This window comes from Pseudopodoces humilis, chromosome 13 (genome assembly GCF_049639895.1).
Source record: "Pseudopodoces humilis isolate 2021_Gansu_Grassland_sample_001 chromosome 13, ASM4963989v1, whole genome shotgun sequence".
Lineage (NCBI taxonomy): Eukaryota > Metazoa > Chordata > Aves > Passeriformes > Paridae > Pseudopodoces > Pseudopodoces humilis.
In genome coordinates, this window is record NC_142212.1 from 7,054,540 (window position 1) to 7,079,084 (window position 24,545).

The following is a 24,545-nucleotide window of genomic DNA, read 5'->3' on the forward strand; positions in this document are numbered from 1 at the left end:
CCCCAACCCACAACGGCGTAAATAGCACCGGCGTTTTTATAGCGGCCCTTCCCGGCAGCCCCCGCGCGCGGCCGCGCCGATTGGCCACAGGGTGGACAGGCGCGCGCGGCTGGGCGGGGCGGCTCGGGAGCGCGCCGCGCGCGGGGCCGGGAGCGCGCACGGCCCGCCCCGCCCGTTTCCGCCGCCGCCGCCGCTCGCGCTCGGGCCTGTGGAGCAGGAGGCGGCGGGAGCCGGACCAGCGCAGGCCGCAGGTACCGGGGGGCTCTCTGCCGACCCGGTGGCGCGGGAGGGCGGATCACCGGCTTCTCTTCTCCCCTTCCCCCTTCCCGCCGCCGTCGCCGGGTGGGGCCCGCCCGCCCCCGCCGGGAGTCCGCGGCCTGCGGGCGGGGGCGGCTGGGCCTCTCGCCGCCAGCGCCGCGCACAAAAGGGGAGGGCTGGCGGGGGCGGCCCCTCCGCTAGTTCCCGGGGTCGGTAACGGGGCCTTTTCCGGGCCGCGGGAGCGGGGGAGGGGAGGAAGGGGCGCGGCCCCGGGGCTCCCCCGCGGGAGCCGCCCGCGCCCCGCCCGGGACCCGGTACCGCCGCTCTACCGTGGGCGGTGCGGAGGGAGGCGGAGGCGGCGCTGCCCCCCCGGCCCCGCGGGGTGACACGGGCGGCACCGGGGGTGCCCCGGTGAGTGGCAGCTTGTTGTGTGACGCCACCAACGCCGGGGCCGCGCCCCGCCCGCCCCGGGGGTCGCACCTGGGGGTCGTCCCGGGCCCCCCTCAGCACACGCGGCCGTGCTGGGGCGCCTGCGGAGGGGTTGCTAGGGATTTGTGCGGCATTGAACTTTTATCTTGGGGAAGAATCGGCCTTTGGAGCGAAACTGGAAAGTTTGGGCGGTGTTTTTTTGGTGAGGCGGCTGCAGCAGGCCGGGGAAACGCGGGGGGTGGTTTGACACGGCCGGGGTCCTGTGCCCCGACAGCCTCATCTGGGCTGAGATGTGCCCCGTGTTCAACTACACCCTGCATAAACTTTTTCTGCCAGGAAACCCATTCCTTCGAGGGCGAGAGGAACCCCGAGACTACTCTTTGGGTTTTAAAAATAAGACCCAAAAACTTTTCCCAGCGGTCTGGAGAGTTAGTTATTACAGATACTCAGGATGAAGTATTGTTCCCAATCAAATGATACCACAGCTACTTTGATATGCCTTTAAGAGGTGTCTGGAACGGGGGTTTGTTTGTTTTTAGTTGCTGCCTCATATCCAGCTTTTGTTTTTCTCCTGGTACAGTTCACCTGTTTGTTGCGGGGAACCCTTCTTGAGCAGTGGTTCCCACCCACCCTTTCTCTGTGTGATACAGTATTTGGTGAAAATTTAACCGTAAGACCTCCCTAGGTAATGTTAAGTTTGTTGTTGCTTTTTTTTCCCCCCAGAGCTTAGCCTAAGTGTCAATTCTGCCATCTGTGTGACTTTGAAATGGTGAACTTCCTCCAGAAGCAGACTTCTGTTAATCTTCTTTTTAACTCAGAAATCTCAAAAGTTAATTTTATGTGCCCTAAATGTTGTTTGTGACTCAAAGTATTAGGTTCTCTGATGGCTTGATTTGGGGATCCAATATGGAAATATGAAGTCTTTCCCTCCCTGAAAAGATTGTTTGTGAAAATATTTGCTTGCTGTTGAAGGCTCTTCTGATACATGTGTGCTTTCCTCCTGCCCTGTTCTGGTTGTATCCAGGTCTCCAGCCACACAGCACTGGCATTTCTCGTTCAAATAGACAGAGTCTAATTCTGGCACTGATTTGGACCAAGGCTGTATGTTTAAAAAAAGAAAGACATTAGCCTTATTTCACTTTAATTAGTTCACTGGAATGTTTAACAGCATATTCAGCATGAATGTTTGACATAAATTCATTTGAGTGGGTGATTTGTATCATTTAACACTAGAACACATGGGTTTTTTTTAAATAATTTTTCAAGACATAAATGCACCTTCACACAAGGGGCAAAATCAGTCACAGCAGAGCTCAGCTGAGCAGCTCTCATGTTATCCCTCCTCATTCACCAAGCTCACGCTCTGGCCGAGTGCCACAGCAGCCGAGCGCCAGAGGCGGGGAGTTCTCTGAGCCAGGAATTGACAGTAAAAACATCCTAAATGATCTTAACCGCCACCAGGATGTAGGACTGGTGATGGCTTTTCAGATAAGCAGATTCCAAATGAAAGCGTTTTGGAGGGGTCTTGGAAGTATCATCATCTTTCCTCATTTTTCTGATAGTAGTTCTTGGTTTTTCTGGTTTTTACACTTAATCTTTTTCTCTTAATGTATTTAAGTTGCCTAGAACCCTGTGGGCTCTTCTTCACACCGTGTCTGTGGTCTGTGCTAGACATTTCTGACCTTGGCTACCTTTTCATTAGCCTAGTGTACCTTCTCAGTTTCTCTAGCATTTTATTCCCTGCTGCTGTGGTATCATCAGGTTCTTTCCAAGTCTCCATCTTTTACCTTTAATACTAAATCTCATTTCTCTCATGTTCTGCTCTATTGCCTTATGATGTGTCTTTAAATGCAGTTTGAACTAACATGGAGGAGAAGTGTATTTGGGTGAGTTTGAGGAAGTTAGCGTGTTGATAAAGTACAGCAAGTGTGCCCTTGAAATCTTAAATTAATCCATGATGAGCTTGTCCTAGTAAAACACATAACAAGGGTGAAACTCTGTAATACAGAACAGTGCAATGCAAAATAAACCATGCCAAATGACAGCTGACCTTCATTCCATTCCCAGGGTACAGCTATGCACCTGCACACACCTGAATGCATGATGAAAATGCTCAGCTCCTTGCCTTTTGGTATAATTCCTCTCCTGCTATAAATAGTGGGTAGCTAAATAGAAAGAGGTAGCTGCTTATTACTTTTCGGTAGATCTCAAAAATAAGCAGTAATATCCCAAAATACTGTCTGTGGTACCCTGGTTAAGTTACTGCTACTTCTACACTACTGTGTCTGGGTGCCTTCTGGTCTTGGTGGGATCTCTGTTACCACTCATTCTGAACTGTGGATAAAGTACCAAAAGCTAATTGAAGTTGGTAGAGTGACACTGCCCTGTCCATCCTCTCTTCTGTCCTTTTCCTGTCACCATATTTTCATCCGGGAAGGACATTTGAGACTATAAAAGTTGAATTAAAATATCTATAGATCACCTTTTAATTAAGATATTTGCCATCCACACAACTAACAGCCAGTCCTTCCTAAGTGAATCATCTAATTAAACTAATCAGAAGGTTTACTGTCTTTCTCTGACCACTTTTCATGACCAAGGTCCCTTGTAAAACGAACAGATGGAGAGTCACAAGTATACCCAGTAAAATTGGGCAGTACACCAAATATGAGGTTTTGCTTTCCTCAGGCTCTGACAGTTGTGGGTTTTCTGCTTGCTTTTTTATTGTTGTTTTTTAATCAGAAACAGAGCTCAATTCAGTCTCTTTGCTCAGTTAATTAGTAGTGCTTTGCAGCCATAAATAGTTCTGTCTCACCTGGCCTGAACTGTCACTCATTTGGAGCAGGTCACTAGTGTGGATGTGTACAAAGGGATTCTTTCTCCTCATCTTCACAGTTTTAAAAAAGATTGTCTTTGCATGTGTCAGTGGCTTGAAAGAAGTAGCAGCTGTCCAAGTACCAGTTATCTCTGTTTGCATTCTTTGCTAGCATTTCATTTTTCTTATATTTTACACCTGGAGGCTCTTTATTCTTCATCTCCTGTCTGCTCTGTTGAAATTGCATGAAGTGAGAAGTCTGTCTCACACTGGGATCTTGACTGGGTGCTGACCAAGTGAATTGGCTCGTTTTTGAACCTCAGTCCAACAGCTGTTTGGAAAGGCTGGGTTCCATGTAAACCACAGCAAGCTAGGCTTCTGCACTTGAAATTGAAAATGTTGGGAGGATTTTAAATTATACTGTGGAATGTTGACAGATGAAAATGAGCATGCAGTTGGGGATAAAGAAAGTATTCGAAATAAGAATACAGCTTTCAGAAAGTTTAAGTCATGAAGTTGACCAGAAAAGTAAATAAGAACGTGAACTCCGGCAAGTCAAATGAAAAATACAAGGACCTGCCAGAGAGACTCTGAGAAACGTCATACTAATAGCAAAAAAATAAATAAAAAATTTCCAAGTTCATCAGAAACAATAAAGGTGCAGGATTCTGGAGGGCCAATAGATGGAGAAGTGAAAGAAATATTTGATGATGAAGCCATGAGTAGAAAGATGACTTATTTGCATTCCTGTTTCCTGTGGAGGAGTCCAGGAGTCCGAAGAGGTTCCCTGTGTCAGATATTCTCTTTATGGAGAGCAGGACTCATTGGAAGATACATCTCTGCTTGAATTGTCAGCAAAGTAATTTATAGAGCAAAGTGATAAATACAGTTACAAGATGTCAAGACCAGATGGTGCTTGCCCAAGGGTTCCAAAGGAAACACAGACTTGAAATGACTGAATTACTAATTACACTGTGTAACTTCTCAATACCTTGAAGCCACATAAATAGGAGTTATGTGTTAGCAGTTCTTAAAGATAGTTCAGCAGGATATCACAGTTCAGTGCCTTTTTAAAAAGTAAAAGACAAAAAAAAGTTAACCAGGTGGACCAACAATTTAGAGTAGCAGAAAGCCAGTGTGGCTTTTCCAAAGGAAATAGTGCAGCTCATATCGATTGGAGGTTTTGAACGACTTGAGAAGCACAAAGAAGAGAAATTTGGGACAAGAGAAGGAGAGGGATCTGTGTTACATCTCTGCTGTTTAGCATATTTATAAATGATCTGGTGAGAAAGACGTTGAGGAAGAGGGGAAGAAAAGACCAGAGCTGATTAGGAAGAATTGCAGCTTATCCTTCTGACACTGAATTACAGGCAGCAGAATGCCAAATGAAATTTGTTCCAGATAAATACAAAGCAAGGGGGTAGTCTTAATTTGTTTATGCACTGATGGGGTGAAAGTTAATTATTGCCAATTAGAAGGAAGTGCTTACTATAATTCTGTTAAAATGGAAGTTTAGTGTTCAACAGTGATCATATGAGTTTGTATGAGGGGCTTTGGGAAAGGAATAAAAAAAGGAAAACAGAGAGATAGATAGCATCATGGTTCTTAGTCCTCAACACACTGATTACAGTGGGTTGGCACAAAGAAAGATGTGCTTTGAGATACATTGCAACTGGAAAAGCAAAGATGAGGCTGAAAAGAGTGATCAGAGATAAGGAATGGATTCCATACAAGGGATGCTTAAAAAGAGTTGAACTGCTCAGGTTGGCAAAGACATGACCAAGCACAGTCTGGTCTAGATCAAAACTGATGGTGCCTCTCCCTCAGTCTGCACTGAGACCACAAAATGCAGCACCACAGAGTGCTTTGAATGACAACCATTTACGTGGCTTCAGAACCAAACAGGTGGAATCACTGGAGAAAACACTGCCAAATGGGTTGTTGGGCACAAAGAGTTAAAAAAAAAAAAAAAAAATCACCCCCAAACTGTCAACTGAGAAAATACACTTGTGGTGATATCAGTGCATATGCTCCTTCTTTTACTCTGTCTGAGGTACCTGCATGTGCCAGGCAGTGTTGGGCTTGCTGGTTGTTTGATCTGAACCAGTGCAGTTTGAACAGATGTCTTGTGGTGGGAGAAGACGAGGAAGGAACACAGGTTAGCCTCAGTTGTGGGTACAAGAAGATGGTTGTCTGGAAAAGTTTGTGATAGTTTTTCTTGTTGGTATGTGCTTTACTGCCAGTGCCACCACACCCAAGCAGAAGCCCGCCTTGCTCAGTGTGAGGTGCCCCACATCCCTTCTGACATGCAGGAGGTGTCTGGGAAGAGGACACCGAGAAAAAACTGGCCCAAATGCAAAGCATCTTGCAGATTACACACGCATGGAAATCCACAGATCTACTATAATTACCTCAATATTAAGCCCTAATCTCATTTTGTGCAGAGTAATCTTGGGACTCGGTATTGCATAAGAGAAGTGCTCTCGTAAGTCATTGTGCCTACAGATAGCGGTGATATAGTCAGTGGGGGCAAATGAGCAAGAATGTTCCGTGGGGAGGCAAGGACAGCAACGGCAGCCATGGATCCTGAAGACAGAATCCTGCTTTCTGCCCCCAAAATCCAGACTTTGCCTTCAGCCTTGGAGAGGGACTTGTCATGGTAGAGGAAGACAAGGGAGAAATGCTTAAATTAGTCTTCTTCCCTGGGTTCTGAAGTGGTGTTAATTTACTAATTATGTAGCAGTAGGGAGGTGAGCAGTATAGGGGTGAACTTTGCAGATAGTTGATCAGGAGCACCCTGCTAAGTTTGGTGTTAACAAAACAGGATGCACACTGACAATGTTAAGGCAGAGTTTTGCTTGCACATATTGCTGGTTTAGTTTTTTTAAAATTTGACTTAAATATGCTTTAAAAAGTTCTTTCAGGAACCTTCCTTTGCAGTATTTTTTTCCCTACCAAGTGTTGAATGTGAATTAAATAACCTGGCTTGGAAAGGAAATGAAAGCATCTGTTTTGTTCACGCTTAAAAAACAGTGCAAGAAAGCCCTACAGATGAAATAAGAGAAAAGTAGTAACTGAATGTAAAAAATAGAAAACAGAAGCTCAAAATTGTGGAAAGTAACTGGGAGGAAAAAGGAGCTCAAATAACTATGAAATTATGGATCTAAAAAGTTGAAATGTGGTGAGGCTTTGCCATATGTCCTGCTGGGAGGCCTGCCTTTGCTTTCAAGCTGGCTGGTCCTGTGTGCTCTTGTCCTTGTTTCAGGCCCCAGCCTTGCTCACCGCTCCTTAGGGTCTAAGAGAAGCATCCAGTTGTTTTCTTCTGTTGTTGCATCTCTTCCAAACTGTCCTTTTTCCAGTTCTGCTGAAGTTGTTCCTCATATGGTCACTGCTGTGTAGTTTAATCATCCGTGCCCTGCTCTGAGTCATTTCCAGTTCATTTATAGCCTTTTGACATGGAATGGGAGGATCACAGCTGCATACATCAGAAGATGCAGTCATGCGATGGATTCTGACATCATTTAATGGTTTCTGGTTTGTTCCTTTTATCCTAGTTCATAATACTGGAATCTTTAAAATTGTGGCACTTCAGAGTATTGAGCTTGTATTTTAAAGGAATTAACTGTATTAGCTTTGAATACTGTCCTTGAGTGGCAGTGATCAGCTCCCAGTCCATCATTTCATATAGGAAGTTGAATCTGGTTTTTACATTGCGTATCACTTCACATTTCTCTCTTTCAAATTTTATTGGCAAGGCATAGAGCCTGTTGAAGTTTTGAAATCCATTGCAGTTAGCCCTTGCCTTTATTACCTCTTCATCTTGACATCATCAGTAAATTTTGTTATATAGCCATTTTTCTTCACTTTCTCAGGCCATTTATGAATGTTGAGCTGTGCAGGTTCCACGGGTGTTTTTCTGAGAGCGCTGAGTATTTCCTTCTGCCTGCTTTCCTATCTCTTGGCAGTTATTTATCTATACACAGAGAACTTCCGTACAATCAGGTATTCTGATTATCTCATTAAGTTAAAAAAAAAAAAAAAAAAGGTTAAATGATATTGCACACCCAATCTGACCAGATTTTGTAATTGACACCTCTGTTTTGATATGTTTCTTAGCTCTAAATATCTCTGGCCTGAAAGTGGAGGGAGTTTATGTAATTTTTTTCCAGAAAGCTCTCTACATACTGTAGCAGTTTGAATTTGAAAGAATGCTAATATGCAGTAATAATAAAGAGAACGATGACAATCTTAATGATTATAATCCCATCAGACGAAGACATCAATCCCAGGTACAATAATGGAATAAGTATCAAAGTGTTCAGGAAAGAATTAAGGCAATGTCACTCAGCCGGGACTGGGGGAAATAGAAACAAGAAATGTTAATTGTTTTAGTTTGGTTTTTAAGTGCAAGTGTTCATCTTAGCTTTCAGTTAGAACTCGACAGTAATTGCATGTCATTTTCAGTGAGAAACTAAGCCAGAACAAAATCAATATGGTTCATATTAAATTTAGTAGAAAGAGAGCAGCTGTGAAAGGCAAATGGAGGTTCAAGTGAGTCTGTGTGTAGTGAGAACATGAAGGAGTTGGACTCTTGAGCTGTGTTTTTTAGTGGTCACCATGAAGAGAAATGCAAAATGCCATTAATGGGAAATTTGCAGAGGCTGAAGTAGTGAGCAAGTGACAAGGAAAAGCTCATCATAATGCAGAAAATGTAATTGCTGGAGTGAGGAGCATGGTATGGGATTCTTGCTGTTTTAAAGTCAAGATGGTCCGCACTTGAATTAATGCACGGGGTGAAATGTACTGGGGAATGACCAAGCAGTGGCTTGTTTGCACTTGAAACGCATCTCTCAGGGTGTGGTTCTCTGATACTGTGTGAATGGGTTTAAGGCTCCTGCTCCTGGAGCTGTGCTGCAGCAGCCCTGGGGCATTTGGAGCTGTGGTGGACAATGTGGGATGGGAAGGTACAAGGTGCTCTGCTCTTGGGCTCTCAAGGTCCTTGCTGCCTGAAGCACTCCACCGTGACACCTCTAGCACTTTACTACTCCTTTGCCAGGAATAGACAGTCGCTACTGTCAAATGTGTAAAGGTAATTTAGAAGAAAAAACAACCAGCTATGTGTTAGGGGTGCTTCAGTCTCGAAAGGCTGTTTTGTGAGCAGCAGGAAGAGGGTGAGCAGAGGCAAATTATTCATTCCCTTTCCATTTCGGAATTAGGAGGCAGTAAAAGAAACTAATAGGGACAATCTTGAATTTGAAGGAAGTGGCTTAATACAATGTGTAATTAAGTTGTGGGAACTCCCTCCACAGGATGTTTTGTGTGCTGGAAGTTTACATGGGTTCAAAGGGAGTCTGGACAAGCTCATGGAGGAGAAATCTGTTTGAGGTTACCAAACTCATGGGAACCACATCTGACCCAAGAAGCTCCTGAGCTGAAGGCTGGCAAGCGTGCAGGGAGAAGCTCCTTGTTCATTTTTCCTCTTCTCCTTTAGTGCAAGAATCCAGTCCTGAGCTTATCCAAAATGCCAGGCACTGAGGTGGAGAGACCTAACTCCTAAGTCAATGTCCCTGTTTCCAGATAATAGTAACAGATGGTCTGTGAGTCTCTAGGTGTAAGTTTAGGTGCAGGAACAAGTTTGTCCAGTGGTCAATGTCCATGTTGGAGCTGCTTGTGGGACACAGTGCTGAGTGTAGAGGGTTGCACAGGTCATGATTCAGGTGTTTTAACAAAAGACAGTTTGTGTTTTCCTGGGAGCACTTGGCAGAGCCGAGGCATCATTCCTGTAAAGCACGGGCAGGTGCTTTAGGGAAGGAGAGCAAAGCCAAATGTTTTGCTCTTTGCTGCGGTGCTTAAAAATCAAGCAAATTTATTAGAATCCAAAACAATTTTCTTCTCTGAGAGGAAGATGAATTGTGTGTTGTCACACAGGATTTTTCCTGAAGAGGAAGGCAAGGGCAAAGGCTGTAATTTGATAGGATGAATCCTGCTTTTGAGACTTCACATGATAGCTCGGATTAGACGTACTGTGTCCGCATGACACTCAACACGGATCTAGTGCTGACAGCTGATTCACGTTTCCTCCAAAACATTGCACTGGCAGGCTTTATACTGCTTGAGGAATCTCCTGCCCCATCACAGCCATTGCAGAGGCAGCATGAACAACACTCTGTGTCCTTAAGATGCACTGTATGCCCATGCCTGTTAAACACCTATTGTGTACTTTCGGATAACTCTTAATGACTGCATAAAATTAATCAGTCATTAAGGGTTCACTGGGGCTGGCTACCTAATGCAGTTAAGCTGACCCTGTTCCCAGTTCTGGTGATGTAGTACAAAGAGGCTTGAGCTGGTTATTTGTGGAGTTAGCTGAGACTTGGGGAGGTTTATTACCTGGGGGTAACACAGCTACACTGCTCCTGATTTAAAGCTGGCTCTGGAAGTTTTAAAAATTTTTTGCTTGGCACTTTTTCCAAACTAGTAAAATTACCAGACTAGAGCCTGGTTGACACAGGCTGAATTAACTGTTATCAGAAAGCTTAGCACTGCCTTGTCCAAAGATGTTCCCAAAGGACCTGTGTTCAGTGCTTAATCCCATTGGATACTGTGCCGACCTTCTGTGTCAGTTTTTCAGTTGTACTTCAGTTTTACGACAGAAAAATTCCATTTCTCTGTGGATTAAATTTAATGTGCGACATCAGTAACTTGCTCTATGCTTTGCCACCTTTAAAACTTTTTTCAAGTGATAGATTTCATATGTAACCCTCCCAAAAAGCCCCAGCAGATAGCTTTTTCTCGCCAACTGCTCCCACATAGTGCTGTAGTTAGAAATAGGTCTATTTTGCAGTACTGTCAAACTGCTTTATGTACTGGCTGCAGTAAGGAATATAAATATAGCTATTTCTCAAAGGCCTTGTTAGCAACACTTTAAATAATGTGGCTTTTTGGTTTATGAGTCTAAGTGTCCACAGACAAACTTGCACAGAATTAAGAAAATCTCAGTCATTGCAATGAAATGTGTTGACTGTCCCCTTGATAGAGATAACCACATTCACGTTTTTAGTGTTTTGATTCTGGTGGCTTGGAATTGAACTGAGTTTCCATCCCAGTAATGCTTGATTTCAGGTTGGTTTTATGGTGTCAAAAGAGCAGATCACTCTGACCTCACTGTGTCTGGCTTTACTGCCAGTGTGGCTGTACAGATTAGTTCAGACAATAAATAAGTGGTCACTTGTTCCATGTTTTGGGGTATATACATCTTCCAGGATCTTTTAGGAACCCTGTAGCAGAAACATGGGTTGTATCTGACTCCTTTATGTGATTGAGTCATGTTTTTCCATAATTTTTTTTCTTACTTTTATTTCAGTTCCAGGGCTGTTGGCTTCCCAGTTTGCAGCTTCTCTAAAAAGTGGATTTGGGTCACAGTTTCTTTTACTTCACAATTATTGCTAAGTAAGAGCAAGGCCATCCTGTGTTGGTTACGTGGGGAAAAATGGCATGATAGCACACATAGTCTTACATATGCTGAAGGAGGCTGATTTAAAGTAGCAGGATTAGAATTTCAGCAGCAAGCTGCAGTATTTTTGATACATGTTTATATCTGCTTTCACTAATGAGAAGTGAGCAGCAAAAAAGGATTACAGAATGTATAGTTGCTGACATTTTCCATTGGGACTTCAGAGGAGGAGAAGGTTGAGCTGCTTGTCTCCTGCCGGGAGATGTGGGAATCCTGGATTCTGTTCTAGAGGAGTAGTTACATCCTTCTGCCATTCAACTCCAGGCCTGTTTGCCTGACCCCTTCCCTGGTCATAGTCTTTGGGCCACTTCACCGTCTCAGATGCTCTGTGTTCAATCTCTTTCTTCACTGGCTGTACGCAGCTGCCCTGAAATCAGACCTGTTTGCTTCTGGGTTGATCATCTTTGGACTCCAAACTGCTTTTAGTTCTCATTGTTGATGCCTGACCTTGCTGAATAGCCAGAAGAAAACGGAGAAAAGCCTGCTCATCCCCTCTTGATCCCTGGAGTCTTTGGGGAACTCTTCTTCCACCTCAGACGTGAACAGAAGTGAGTATATTTTAAGAGTAAATGCAGGTTCTGAGGCAGAGGCAGTTGAGGGACTGGGACAGAGTCAGTTCTCCCCTGTGGTAGGTAGAGGGCAGGGCCTCACTGGTCAGGGTGGGAGACAATTAAGCATGGTTTCTTCTTCTGGTCCCTCAGCCCTACTCTTGTTCCTCCTGTTGCCCAGGGCAGGGCTGACTGAATGAAGGGAAATAAAGTAAGTGAGAAGAGTACCAGGCTGTATTTCACTCAGCAGCAAACTGCTTCAGTGCTGTGTAGAGGAGTCAGCAGCAAGGCAGTCTTTCTAAGATTTCAAAACCTTTACCTTCCAACATTTTGGTTTTAAGGACTTCAGCAAGATTAGGTGGGAAAGAATTTAAAGGATGTTCTCCCCCCATCCCCTGCAGCATCCTTACTGCATGCTGAACTGCTTCTGAACTGTTTCTTCTGCATTCTTGTTAACATACAATAATCCAGAATTTATTTCTTTTTATAAAATTTTGCATTATGCGAAGGATCTGTCTGTATAGCATAGCAGGCGACATAGTTACTAGTAGTTAATTGGTAATTGAAATTAAATGTAGTTGTGATATCTGTGTGATGGTAAAGAGCTGTTTCTACCATCAATTACTTTATCCAGGATGAGCTCCAGATTAAGACAGACAAACCTGGCATGTTTGTTGCCAGCCTATCCAACTTCAGAATGTCAACAGTGTGTCCACAATCCTCACTCATGCTGTGTGGCCTTGGGACCTGCAGGAGAGGAGGCACTGGAAAAGTTGTTCCTTGGAAAAATAAATAGCATGCTGAAGAGGCAAATTCCCTTGCAGTAAAGAGTAATACTTGGGGGGAGTATGTTTAAAACATGGGAAAAAAATATTTTCCCCATTTCTAATTTTTCTGGAGTACTTGGTGGATTCCCTTAACAAGCAGGGCTTTATGCTGCAGGAGTCTCCGAGCGTCACTGCACTTAGAAACAGCAGCCTCCTGTAACAAGGATATCAGTGTAGCAACTCAGCAAACAGGAGCTCCTTGTGTTGTAACCTCCTGTGATGTTAGTGGGATTGAGTAAATGATGTCTAAAGCTCTTGTAATACCTGTGAAAGACACTGGCTGAGGCTGGGGAAATGTCATAATTGAATCTCTCCCATCAAGATGAGTCACTTGAGTCATGTTGTGAGAGTTTCCACTTTGAATCTAGCAGACTAGCTGGTTTTGAGAATCCTATAAACGCAAAGGTGGGAGGAGTGGTTCATTTAAGAGTAGGAAAAATTGCAGATCTCTTGCCTTGCTGCAGAAGACAGCACAGATTCTCCTAGAAGATCACTGCAGCCATTCTGCTACACTAATTTGAATAAAATATTTCTTACTCCACATTCTGTGTGCATCATCGGTGATGCAGTTCCAGCAGCTTTCTGGGTTTATTTGGCTCTCCCAGCTCTATGCATTGTGTAAAAGGATGACTGTGTAGTACTTGTGTTCAATTACAGTGAGGTAGTAGTAGCTTAGGTTTGGTCTGTTTGTTATACCATCTCAGGTAGTTCATAGAGGTTTTTTAGCTCTAAATGTAAGCATGTGCTCACTGGTGAAAAGCTGTGCTGCAGCAAATAGTAATTTGTGTGTAATGAAACTCTTTATACCAGCAAAGTGCTTTGATTCCCACATACCGCTGGTACAAATTTGTTGTATTTCCATGTTTCAGAACACTTGATGAAGAAAACCAGAGCATGTCAGAATGCAGCAGAAAGACCCGACTGCTGTGAATGCTGTTAGTGTTGTCCTTGGGACACGCACCACTAAGATGCAGCTCCATTCTAACAATCCATTTTTTCTCTATTGTGCTACCAAGACGTTGTTTTTCTGAGTCTTTGCCAGACTTGACAACCCCTTACAGCTGCCCACTGGAGAGGAATGTATTTATTTTAGCTAAAAATAACTAGCTGAAAGATGCCGATCTGTACACTGAATCCTCTAAATTAGGAAATTCAAGGAACTTGTAAATTAGGAAGTGTTCAAGGTTGGATGAAGCTTTGAGCAACCTGGTCTAGTGAAAGGTTTCCCTGCCCATGGCAGGGGGTTGGAATTATAGAATTTTGAAGGTCTGTTCCAACCCAAACCATTCTGTGGTTCATTGACCATGATAAATAGAAGGAAGTGGTTGTAATGTTTGGTGACTTCCTTCTGAGATGGATGGAGGTGTCTGTCTAATCATCAGAGCTGACATCATGAGGTGTTTATATCTACCCAGCATTTATAATCTGGACTGCTTCTGAAAATTGGAGATTATAAGTGGTGATCTTTGTCTCCTGGATTGAATTTTATACAACATGCTTGTTCTAGAAGGAATTGTTTGGTGGTAATACTGTGGAAGGTGAAACTAAATTTAAAAGTACAAGGATGCCATGGGCCACCAAAAAATGATAATGTAGTTGAGGCTTTTTGTGACAGTCCAGAAGGACCCTCTAGAAGCTGATGATAAGGGAGTTTTAATTCCCTAGATTTTGAATGTACTACATGGAGGGGACTGTTGGGCAGGTTTGATATGTCCTGGTGATGGTCTTGCACAGAACTCTGTGAGCTTGAGAGTCTCAAGGGGTGGGTCCTGAGCAGTGGGAAGGAAGTGGTTGAGCACACACTGCTGAAAGGCATCTTGGGTCCAAATGATGTCAACACATCTCAGGAAGCATTAAGGCAGAGAGTTTCATGATAGGCTTTTCTCAGGAAAAAGATACTGAGGGGATAAGATAAAGCTCCTGAAATAATTTTGATAATATATATATCCATAAATTTTTCAAGCTTTTTTTTGGGAAGGATTTGTAGAAAGATCTACATTAAATAATGGCTTTGGGGTTTTTTTTACACAACTGTAGTTTCCTTATAGACCTTAGGCATAGCTATGTAGAAAGCGTAAAATTCAACTGGCAAGGGACACTTAAAAATAATCTGAGTGATGGAAGCATTTAGAAAAAGATAAAGTTGATCGGATAATCCACTGAAAAATACAGTTATCCATAGGTGATGCCGAAAGGTCACCTACCCTGGGTGATATTGCAGGTAACTCAAGGCACCACAGGCAAGTCCCTGGCACCAGCACAGAAGGGAGAAGGAGGGAGGATAGCAAGGAAGGACAGGTTATCCCATTCCGTCAGCCGCCCACTGTGTCTCCAGGGTAGTTTCATCAATGGCCTAGATAATTATCTGGGAATCACTACTATTAAACTTGCATCTGACAGACTATGATTAAACTGGAGGACAGAGCTAGAACCTGAAGGTAGAATAAATCATTCACTGTAAGGATAAATAAAAGTCTGGTGGTGGCTATTCAGCTGTGTGAAGAGAGAGCTACTCACTGTATAGACATCTGAATGAAAAAAAGTCTGTGAGCTATTAGGAATTAAAAGCTAAGTGTATCAATATTGTTGTCTTCTGGGGAGGGGAAGAAGAAAGAAAAAGACACATAGATTGGTGTTTAAGCAGCAGGGTATCCCTGAAGGTCAGTGAAATTAATCCTTCAGCTCTGGGCACTCTTCATAGAGCCCTAGGTGAAATACTGGATTCAGCTTTTGGGCTCTACACTTCGGTAAATTAGTGCCAATTGGACTCTGCCCAGAAGGGAGCAATGGGAAAGTCTAGGAAATATGATTTACAGAGAAGGCTTGAATAAACTGGCATTGTTTTGTCTGAAGAGAAGACTAAATGAAGGCATGTATTCTCAGCTGCATGGGGAAAGGGAATAATCCATTTCCTTATGGCCACGAAAAACATCATAAACAGTAATGGGCTTATATCAAAGAAGGGCGAGGGTAATTTTCTCATTGTAAATATTGTGGAGCACACGAGTAGGTGACTTCAGAGGTTTTGTAGGACTTGAAGGGCGGATTAGCCAAAACTGACATTAAATAGAAGTTACAAGTAGTTGATCTTGAGTTGGTACAGAAGACAGATAATTTCCAGTTCGGTAAAATTCAAATACTACCTTTGCTGGGAAATATCCAAAACCATCTAAACTGATGGAAATAAAACTTTTGTAAGGCTTGGATCATTTAAAGCCTTCCACAGATGTAAAAATAACCCCAAGTCCCTAAGGTAAATAACTTTAACTTGTGTACATATATATTTGCAAGGTGAAGGAAACTCACTTTAGACATGGATTTGGATCACTTGAGCAGTAGTGTCTGACAAGGCTGTCCTTGATCCTTGCTGCTTGGTGGGTCGAAATGGTACCTGGAGCATTCTCTGTACCTGGAGCAGAAGTACAGAATCTCTGTAATATCCACTGCTTCTTCACCACCTAACAGTACCAAAGTTTGCTTTCAGATGGTAATTTTACCTTTTTACTTAATTTTATGAGGCAAGAGAAGAGCTAAAAAGGATAAAACACTTTTGCTGTGTCCTTTAAATCTCTTCTGTGCTTCTTTGAGGCCTTCTTCGCTTGCCAGCAGCACTGGTCATCCTCACAGAACTTTGTTCTGAGTTTGTCATGGCAAAAGTTAACTCACAGGTTGCTTCCTCTGTGGTATTTTGATCATGCAGTTGTAGGTATTGTGATGGTGTTGCTGTTTGCTCCATTTCCAGGAAGCTTCATGGGATGACTAAGCAGCTTCCCCTGGGTGCTTTTATGTTATGGAGAAGAAAGTCATTATGGTTCTGTCCTCATTGCACTCCTGTGTATCCAGGTCACTCCCTAAATCTGTGGCTTGTCCCTGCATTGGTAACAAATAAACACCAGAAGAAAAGAGAGAGCAGGCACATACATAGTGCTGGTTTTGTTTGCTTTGCCAGATCCAAAACAACTATCTCCTTTGGCCCCACCCTGACTCTAGGCTTTCCTTAAACCTTTTCAAACTTCTGTACTGTCTTCTTGAGGCCAGAGTTGCTTATGAGCAGGTCATGGATTTGTGTGGTCCTGATGCAGATCAGTTCATTGCACAGCAGAGATCTGTGTGGAGCACCACGGGGTCTCCACTTCTAAGTGCCCCCTTCACTTACCGCAAGCTGACAGCAGGGTTTGTTAACCTGGGAGCAGCGATGCCCAGGAAAGTGGCTTGAGGAGTGAGATGTGTCCTGCCAAAATCCTTTGCAGAGTGGTGGTTGTAATCTGAGGAACTGGTTACCTTGAGATCCTTCTGTTGCTGCTCTGAGGCGGCAGCAGGTGTTCTTCAGTCCAACTGACTGACATCCAGTGTGATAAGAAAATGTTATTGCCCTTAAATTGAAGCATCTTGTATATGATTACCTTGAATACACTTCTGAGAGGGTGCCCTGGGACAGTGCTGCTCACTCACTCGTTACCTCTGGGTGCTGCTATCTCAGCCTTTAGAAAAGATCAATAAGTGCTGAACCAGGCCCATCTCCTCTCCTTTCTATTATTCTTGCACCTAGTGAGCTCACCAGTTGCTAACTGCTGGGAAGTATTTTTTCTTAAAAGGATGGGAATCTGAACTTACCCAAGTGCAGATATGTCTGTCTCTCTAATGGAAATGTATAATCAATTTAAAAGATCTTATTAATTGAAGACTTGGGGTTTATTAATTATTAGTTTCTTGGTTAAAAGCTGTAGTGGTTGAATTAACAAGTCATCATTTTGTTTTTCAGCTATGGCAGCCATTCGAAAAAAGCTGGTTATAGTGGGAGATGGTGCCTGTGGAAAGACCTGTCTGCTGATTGTATTTAGCAAAGACCAGTTCCCTGAAGTGTATGTTCCCACCGTCTTTGAAAATTACGTAGCAGATATTGAAGTGGATGGAAAGCAGGTATGTGAACACTTCTCTAAGAGCCAGAATGAACTGGTGTTTGTTCAGAATAGCATGGATGTCTCTACACTTCCTTAATATGTGGTTAGCACAAATGTTTAGTGCTTAAATTGTAAATATATTTTAAATATTAAGTATATTCCTGAGGGGAAAAAAATATTGGTCTTGCTAGAACATGCTCACATCCAGTGTCTGTTTAACAAGGTGCTTCTAACTGTACACAAGCTGAGGTTCTAAAAGCCGTGCATTTTAAGTAGAATGTTGCAGCAGGTGGGAGGGGATGGAGCAGTGTAAAGATGCTGAGGGTATTGGGGCTACTGGCAGAGTCCCTGTTTTGGTAGGGACCTGGTATTGTAATTAACAAAAACTAATTCCTGGAGAGTTTATTTTTCATACCCTCTCCTGGCAATATGCAGCATCCTTCTGAGAACAGATGACAGGTTGATCAGGGGGGTTGATTTTTGTAGTTTACATCAGCATCATCTGCCCTGCTTGTCTGAAGGAACACAAATCTTAGCACCCAAGTGTAGCAACAGCTCAGTGAGCTTCATCTTTAGTTTGTACTTCAGGAAACTAATTATTAAAAGATTTCATTTTAGTTCTAAATATTTTGAAAGTCAGTTTTTAATCAGTGGGCCCTCTTGAGTCCTTCTGTTTATCATACAAGCAGACATGCCAGACACCTGCTCCAAGGGGCAGCTGTAGTTGCTGATCCCTGGGTAGGTTGCCTTCTGCACTTCTGTCAGCAGGGTGCTGGGTGATGTGCAAAATTGTCACTTTCCAGGATACTCCAGATGCACACAAAGCAGGAACTTTGCACCTTGAAAGCTCAGCCATTCACAAACCCTCTCAGGCAGTCACAGCCTGTGTCTGTTTGGGTACTGTAACCACACAGAGCTGGCTGTGCCCTGGGACTGCAGGTCAGGCGTGTGGCAGGGATGGTGCTGATGGTGCTGAGCTTCCCTGTTTTGTCCCTGTGTGACACTCCCTTGCTCTGGGCTCATGTACAGCCAGAACATTTTTCAATCCATTCTAGTTCAGATGCAGTGACTGATGGACTGAAATTGCTCACTTTTTGATCCTGACTGGAGAAAAAGGGGTTTTTGAGCTAGTTTTGGACTTTATGTTAAATTTGATTTCCTAGTGTTGCAGGGATGTGTTATTTACGGATTTAGTCATGATAGTTCATGCAATTTGAGTCTAAAAAGCTTTCCTGTAATGTGAATCAGTAAAAGAAAATTTACTTTTAGACTAATATTAGGACATGTTTTTTCCCCAAGTGACAGGTTCTGCAGTTTCTATATTGTATCTTAGGCTCTAAGGACTGTTGTTTGAAATATGTAGGATATCCATTTCTCTCTTATAGCACCAGGATAACTTCCTCATTCCTTTCTTCCTGAATCTCTGCATCTCTGAATGAATGAACAGGGAGTCATGCCCTATATAGCTATATGCAGCCAGTAACTAAAGGAAAATAGCATGAGCAGCTTGAGCAGTATCAGCTGATTTTATTTTTGTAACTGAGGATATATTTTACCTAAGCTCTTGGTCTTCAGAAAGTTTGATTACAAAAGTTTGTAGGAGAGCAGTGCTCAAGCCTGTTCTGTTTGACAGCCACTTACCTCTGTCTTCATAGAAAAGCATTACCAGGAATGTCCAGAAGTCATATGAAGACAAAGAGATGATAGTAGGAGATGTGGTTTTGTAGGAGCTGATTCCAGTGTCATGTGAGGGAACTGTCAACAGGCATCTCTTTAAAAATATGAATGTTTGCCACAGAATTCACATTTGCAACTTCAGAGGTGACTCTCTCAGAATATTTCTGACTGAAACACAGAAGATTATTTTTGTATATGTGTACAACTTAAGGCTTTGTCTCTTCACAATTTAAACAGACAGTTGCACTGCACATGCAGGCTCACGTTTGGGTTCCAGTTCTGCCTATCTGTCTTCATCTGAGTGGCTGTGGACTTTTTTCCTGGAATTTTGGAATGCAAGAGTTTAAAGAAGAAGACACCCACTCCATTGTGAAGGCAGACTCATCAGAGACTCTTAAGCAAGAATATATATACCTAAAGAGCTTAATTACAGTTTTTAAAGTCTTTTGCTTTAAATGTTGGCTATTCCTTCTAGAGTTTTAAACAATCCTATTGGGGTGTTCTCCCCTAGATCCAGCAAAAGAATATAGAAATACTGAGAACATTAAGTACTTTACTTCTTAGTAACAAGAAGCTTTACACATGGATCAGTTTTGTTAAATTTGTGCACAAGAAGTACAATCTTGACATTTCTTAGTCACTACAGGTTCCAGCTGTAAACCCACTGAAAATGTGCATAATCCTAAAAAGCATATACTTAGTCTACTTTCAAACTGGTATTTCTGGGATGCTTGTCAGAGAGTTTCCCAGCCCTTTGGAGCTGATTCTCTTGGATTCTTCTGTCTTGCTTTTCTGCTGGTACCTTTTACGTCCTTTTAGAGAATTGACAGTGGTTACAGATATAAAGAAAAGAGTCATAAGCAGCAATAAGTTGATTTTTGGAGTTACAGGATGTAAAATTCCTAGTAATTCTCCTGCCAGAGGAGAACTGGTAGTCTCCTTTTGAGTGGTATTGACTGAAATATTTTATTCACTCCTGTTGAGTTCCTGGCTTCTGAATCAGAATTTTCCTGGTGATCTGACTAACCCCTTATCCTAATTTTGCAGGTTGAGTTGGCTTTGTGGGATACAGCAGGACAGGAAGACTACGATCGACTTAGACCGCTTTCCTATCCAGATACTGATGTTATACTTATGTGTTTTTCAATTGATAGTCCTGATAGTTTAGGTAAGTAGATCTCTAACTGAATCAGAACCACTTCTCTATATCAATATATTCTCCTTAGAAATTGCACTGTAGAATATATTTTCCCTTGGTAGCTTTCCTAGTTTCAGAATTGGTGCTGGTTTGAGTGTGTAGTTTTCAGACATTAGGGAATTCTCCAGCAATGCTGAGCATCAGAAGCACTCTGTCCAGATTGTAAAAATTCTCTCCCCTCTCCTTCCTTCCTGCTCACGGGTATCTGGGTGCCAGGGTCCCTGGGAACAGTGAACTGCCAGGCAGTTTTTCAGGTGTGCAGCATCTAGAAGCCAGCACACCTGAGCACTCCAGGTACAGCTGCACAATTGGTATTTTGGCTGTAGTGCAAAAGCTGGCTTCAAAATCCTTGTCTAAGTTGTTTCTTCAAGCAAGAAAATATCCCATAATACCTAATAGTGAATGTCTCTTCAAAAGCTGAATGGAATTTCATTAAGATAAAAGGTGGTTATGCAGCCTGCAGGTACATCCACTGATGAATCTCAAATGTCTAAGAGCTTATGAAAGCACAGCCAGATGTTTTAGGCTGTTCAGCACTTCCTGCTATATAGAATTTGTCAGGGTTTTGCTTTCAAAAGCCCCCAAGTCCTCCTTTCACTAAAAAATAAAGTCATGTAGGGATGTGAGGAGGAGGTTGCTTGTATATGAGAACAAATTCCTTTGCTGCATGTAGGGAGAAATGGCAGATTGGAAATTACTTCTCCCCAACCTTTGTTTCTGTGTATCTGTAATTAGTGTGTTGTATAGTTCTGTTACAGTAAGGGGAGGGGTGAAAGGGGTTGTTTTGTGTTGCTTTAGGAAAAGAAGTGAGGCTTCCAGTGGGCTTCAGTGTTGTCCCCATCTCTAGCTTCTGGAGATAATTAAAATGTTTCTCTTGAAGCAAAATATTCCTTAACTTTCCAGTCCAGAATTGTGCATGCTGTTCTTCAAAATCCCTTTTGCTAACCCTTGTCAGGTAGCTGCTGAGACAAGCCAAAATGTTACATGTCCTTCAGCCTTCAAATTACCACAGAGAGGCTTGTCTTTTTTCGTAGCACCAGAACAGGCCTATTTGCTTCCTCATGGAGGGTAGACAGAAGGGCATCAGTGTGGATTTTCAAGCTATAATGACTCAGGCAGAGTGTAAAAGCTTTAAAATAAAACTCTCCCCAGAAGTGGGTTTTGTACAATCATGCCTCTATTTATTTTTTTCAGAAAACATCCCAGAGAAGTGGACCCCGGAGGTGAAGCATTTCTGCCCCAACGTGCCTATCATCCTGGTAGGAAACAAGAAGGACCTGAGGAATGATGAGCACACAAGACGAGAGCTGGCCAAAATGAAGCAGGCAGGTTCCTTTCCGAGTCTTACAATAAATGGCAGAAGTGTGTGGTGGTTGTAGCAGAGCATTGAACAGGCACCCACAGCTGGCTGCTGGTTTCTGTGGGCTGTGTGATCAACACCTACCCGTGACACCTGGGAATCTATTGCCTTTAACTGAGTGGGGATTCTTGTATTTGGAGATGTAGTTCTAGAAAAAGGCATCCTCAGCCGTGAAAATTGGTGTATTAGGTTACTAACAGCCAGCTTCTCTCAGTGCTGGAGAGGTGGATCCCTGAGGTAGAATAGAATTGATTAGGAGTCATCAGCATAGTGGTGCATGCACTCTGAAGCTGTTTTTCGTTTGGTGTGTTCAGTATGTGACAGCAAACACTGATTGGTGGGTGTTCTGAGGTAATAACCACAGGTGTTCTTGCTCATTCTTAAGCATCAATCATTTTCTGATTGAGCCTGAAACCCACAGCTTGAGTATGGGACTGCAGATGCTCTGCTCTGTCCCAGAATTCTTGAACCTGTAGCATAATGTTTGGGAGTTTCATACAAAGACTGAGGCATTGATCTGGTGATTTGTTCACAGGCTTTTTTTGCAATGGTAGCGAGGAATTGCATAAATGTTTCATCAGAAATAGGCAATCACTTGCTCAAGTTTCAAAAAGTCTTGCAGCTTTCAAGCTCAGAGATATGAGAAAAGTGATCATGTCCTCTGGCATTAAATTTTTAACTAACCAGTTCATTACGTCTACTTAATCCAGAAATTCCTTTGCATTTTTTGGGAAGCTGGGTGGGAAGGGGGAGAGCAGTGTGGGCTTGGGCTGTTCTCACCTGCTGCTTTTTGCTATTCCAGGAGCCTGTCAAACCCGAGGAAGGCCGGGATATGGCAAACCGCATTGGTGCATTCGGGTACATGGAGTGTTCGGCAAAGACCAAAGACGGTGTGAGGGAGGTGTTTGAAATGGCCACTAGAGCTGCTTTGCAAGCCCGGCGTGGCAAGAAAAAGTCCGGGTGCCTTCTCTTATAAAGCGTGGCCAGAGGAAGATGGCCAAAGCAGCACCCTGCACTTGAGTAATTTTGAAGTGCTGTTTATTAATCTTAGTGTATGATTACTGGCCTTTTTCATTATCTATAATTTACTTAAGAGATTTAAAAATCGAGTCATCTTGCTACCAGTATTTAGAAGCCAACCATGATTTTTATAACAATCTGCATCAAATTCATCTGTGCACCCAAGGTTAACCTCAACATTCCTCTAACAAACCTTTTCTGCACTCACAGGATATGTCAGGCGCTAATTGAAGACAATTCTCTATCTTCTTTCTTCTCTCTAGAAAGAGAAAAAGCTGTCAACACAGAGGATTGGTCTGTAACTACTTTATAACTAACGTCCTATTCTAATTGAGTACAACCGTTACATGGCTGTATGGAATTGAGAGTAGCTTCAGTGCTATCACATTTAGGAAGATCTGATTTTCATGGCTTGGTGTAAAACATTAGTTTGAAAATGTGATCACTCTGAAATGACCAAGTCCCATTCAGCTAAAGAAAAGTGAGGGTTCTGTGGTTTCATGTTAGTTACCTTTTAGTTACTGTGTAATTAGTGCCAGTTTAAATGTATGTTACCAAAAATAAATCTATTTACCCCAGCTTAGATGTAGTATTTTTTGTATAATTGGATTTCCTAATACTGTTACTTGTAACCTCTGCGTTAAGGTGTTCTGGGTTTTTTAAGAAACTGTATTTGAAAATAAAGTCCGGTGGAAAGCAGCTGATCCTCTTCCCCTGTTCATTTGTAAGAGTCTGACCCATTTGAATGATTTGAGTGGTCTGCACACCCAGAAGGAGTTTTTTCCATAATGTGCTGTAGGGATGAGAAAAGACAGCCTGCTCACACTCAAAGCTTCTGAACTGTTCAGTTGCCTTAAATTCATTGCTGGACCCAGTTTCAAAACTTTAAAAAACAAAAAAGAAACTTTTTGTGTAAGTTTGGTTACCATGTAGTGATCAGACTCCTAACCTGTGAACTTCTTGCTGTTCTGCAGCCAACTAAACTCTTTCTGTATTCTCATTTTTCCAAGAACTAATAGAATAAAGGCAGTTTTCTAAGCTCCCTGTATCCTGGTGTCTGTATTCCTCACTCTGGGTTTTTGTCCCAGCATCTCACAGCCTGAATTAGAAATACCATTTTTGATAAAGCTGAGAGAGAATTTGCTGAGCAGTTGCAAGTGCTCTAATACTTATTTTTATTTCCCAGCAAGGGATACCCATCTGCTGCTCGCGGTGGTTTCCAAACGCTGCAGCAGAGCCGAGTTGCAGTATCTCACCTGGCCCCTGCAGTGAGCAGTGAAGCTTCCAAGGAGCTTGTGGTACTCAGCGAGATGGGAGTGCATCAGTTGACTTGGATTTGTCAGTCCTGAGCATGGGACTAGAGGAGCAGGAGGAGGCTGTGTAGGAGGAAGGGAGGAGCAGATGCAGCGTTGCTGAGGGAGCATGTGATGGTTTGCAACAGCCAGGCTGCGCTGGAGCAGCAGCACAGTTTGCACGTGGCAGGGTGTGTGCCATGGCATTGCATGAGGGATGCCTTCAAGCCCTGCAGCACAGGCTGGGCTCGAGGTGTGGGCGCTGTGCTGCACCCATGCTGGGGAGTGGATTGTGCTGCTCCTGGGGAGGGGGAAGGCCAGGGAACAGCAGTGGGCATCTCCATGTTCACACTGGTATTTACAGCAGCTGCCTCTGAGCTGAGAGCCTTCTCACTGGGCTGGGTTGGAGGGAGTCCAGCTGCTGATGACAATCCATGTCTGAGCACCTGGCTGCATCCCATAATAGCATACAAAACACTCGTGCCATTTTTTTTTCTTTTTTTGGACAGTTTCTGATTGCTTTTCCTGCAGCAAAGGAGAAACGGACCCAGCCGTAGGAGTGCCCTGTACCTCTGGTCCTTGTCCTTCCTCTTCAGCCACAGACATCCAGAGTGAATTGTCTGACAAGCCCAATGGTGTCACCCACCCCACCCTTCCCTCCTTCCTCTCCTGGGTGTTTGTCCTCCCCCTGCAGGGTGACTGGGTTG

General features: G+C 43.2%; 1 protein-coding gene across 2 annotated transcripts; it reads left to right on the forward strand.

Annotated features, from left to right (window-relative positions):
* The first annotated feature begins 138 nt into the window (after positions 1 to 138).
* Positions 139 to 23,594, forward strand: RHOA (ras homolog family member A). 2 transcript variants are annotated; one of them, XM_005522133.2, is made up of 5 exons: positions 139 to 251; positions 17,153 to 17,310; positions 20,016 to 20,136; positions 21,361 to 21,491; positions 22,329 to 23,594. In XM_005522133.2, the coding sequence occupies exons 2-5, from the start codon at positions 17,155 to 17,157 to the stop codon at positions 22,500 to 22,502; spliced, it is 582 nt and encodes a 193-aa protein (XP_005522190.1). In that variant the 5' UTR covers positions 139 to 251; positions 17,153 to 17,154; the 3' UTR covers positions 22,503 to 23,594. The 2 variants fall into 2 exon arrangements, with proteins under 2 accessions (XP_005522190.1, XP_014107085.1); XM_014251610.2 differs by lacking the exon at positions 139 to 251 and adding an exon at positions 11,545 to 11,563.
* Positions 23,595 to 24,545: the final 951 nt, after the last annotated feature.

Bases quoted from the DNA above. Each gene is read 5' to 3' on its own strand.
- RHOA (XM_005522133.2), top strand. From the start codon at position 17,155: ATGGCAGCCATTCGAAAAAAGCTGGTTATAGTGGGAGATGGTGCCTGT. The intron at 17,311-20,015 runs GTATGTGAACAC...CTAATTTTGCAG, and splicing joins TTGAAGTGGATGGAAAGCAG to GTTGAGTTGGCTTTGTGGGA. The intron at 21,492-22,328 runs GCAGGTTCCTTT...TTGCTATTCCAG, and splicing joins AGCTGGCCAAAATGAAGCAG to GAGCCTGTCAAACCCGAGGA.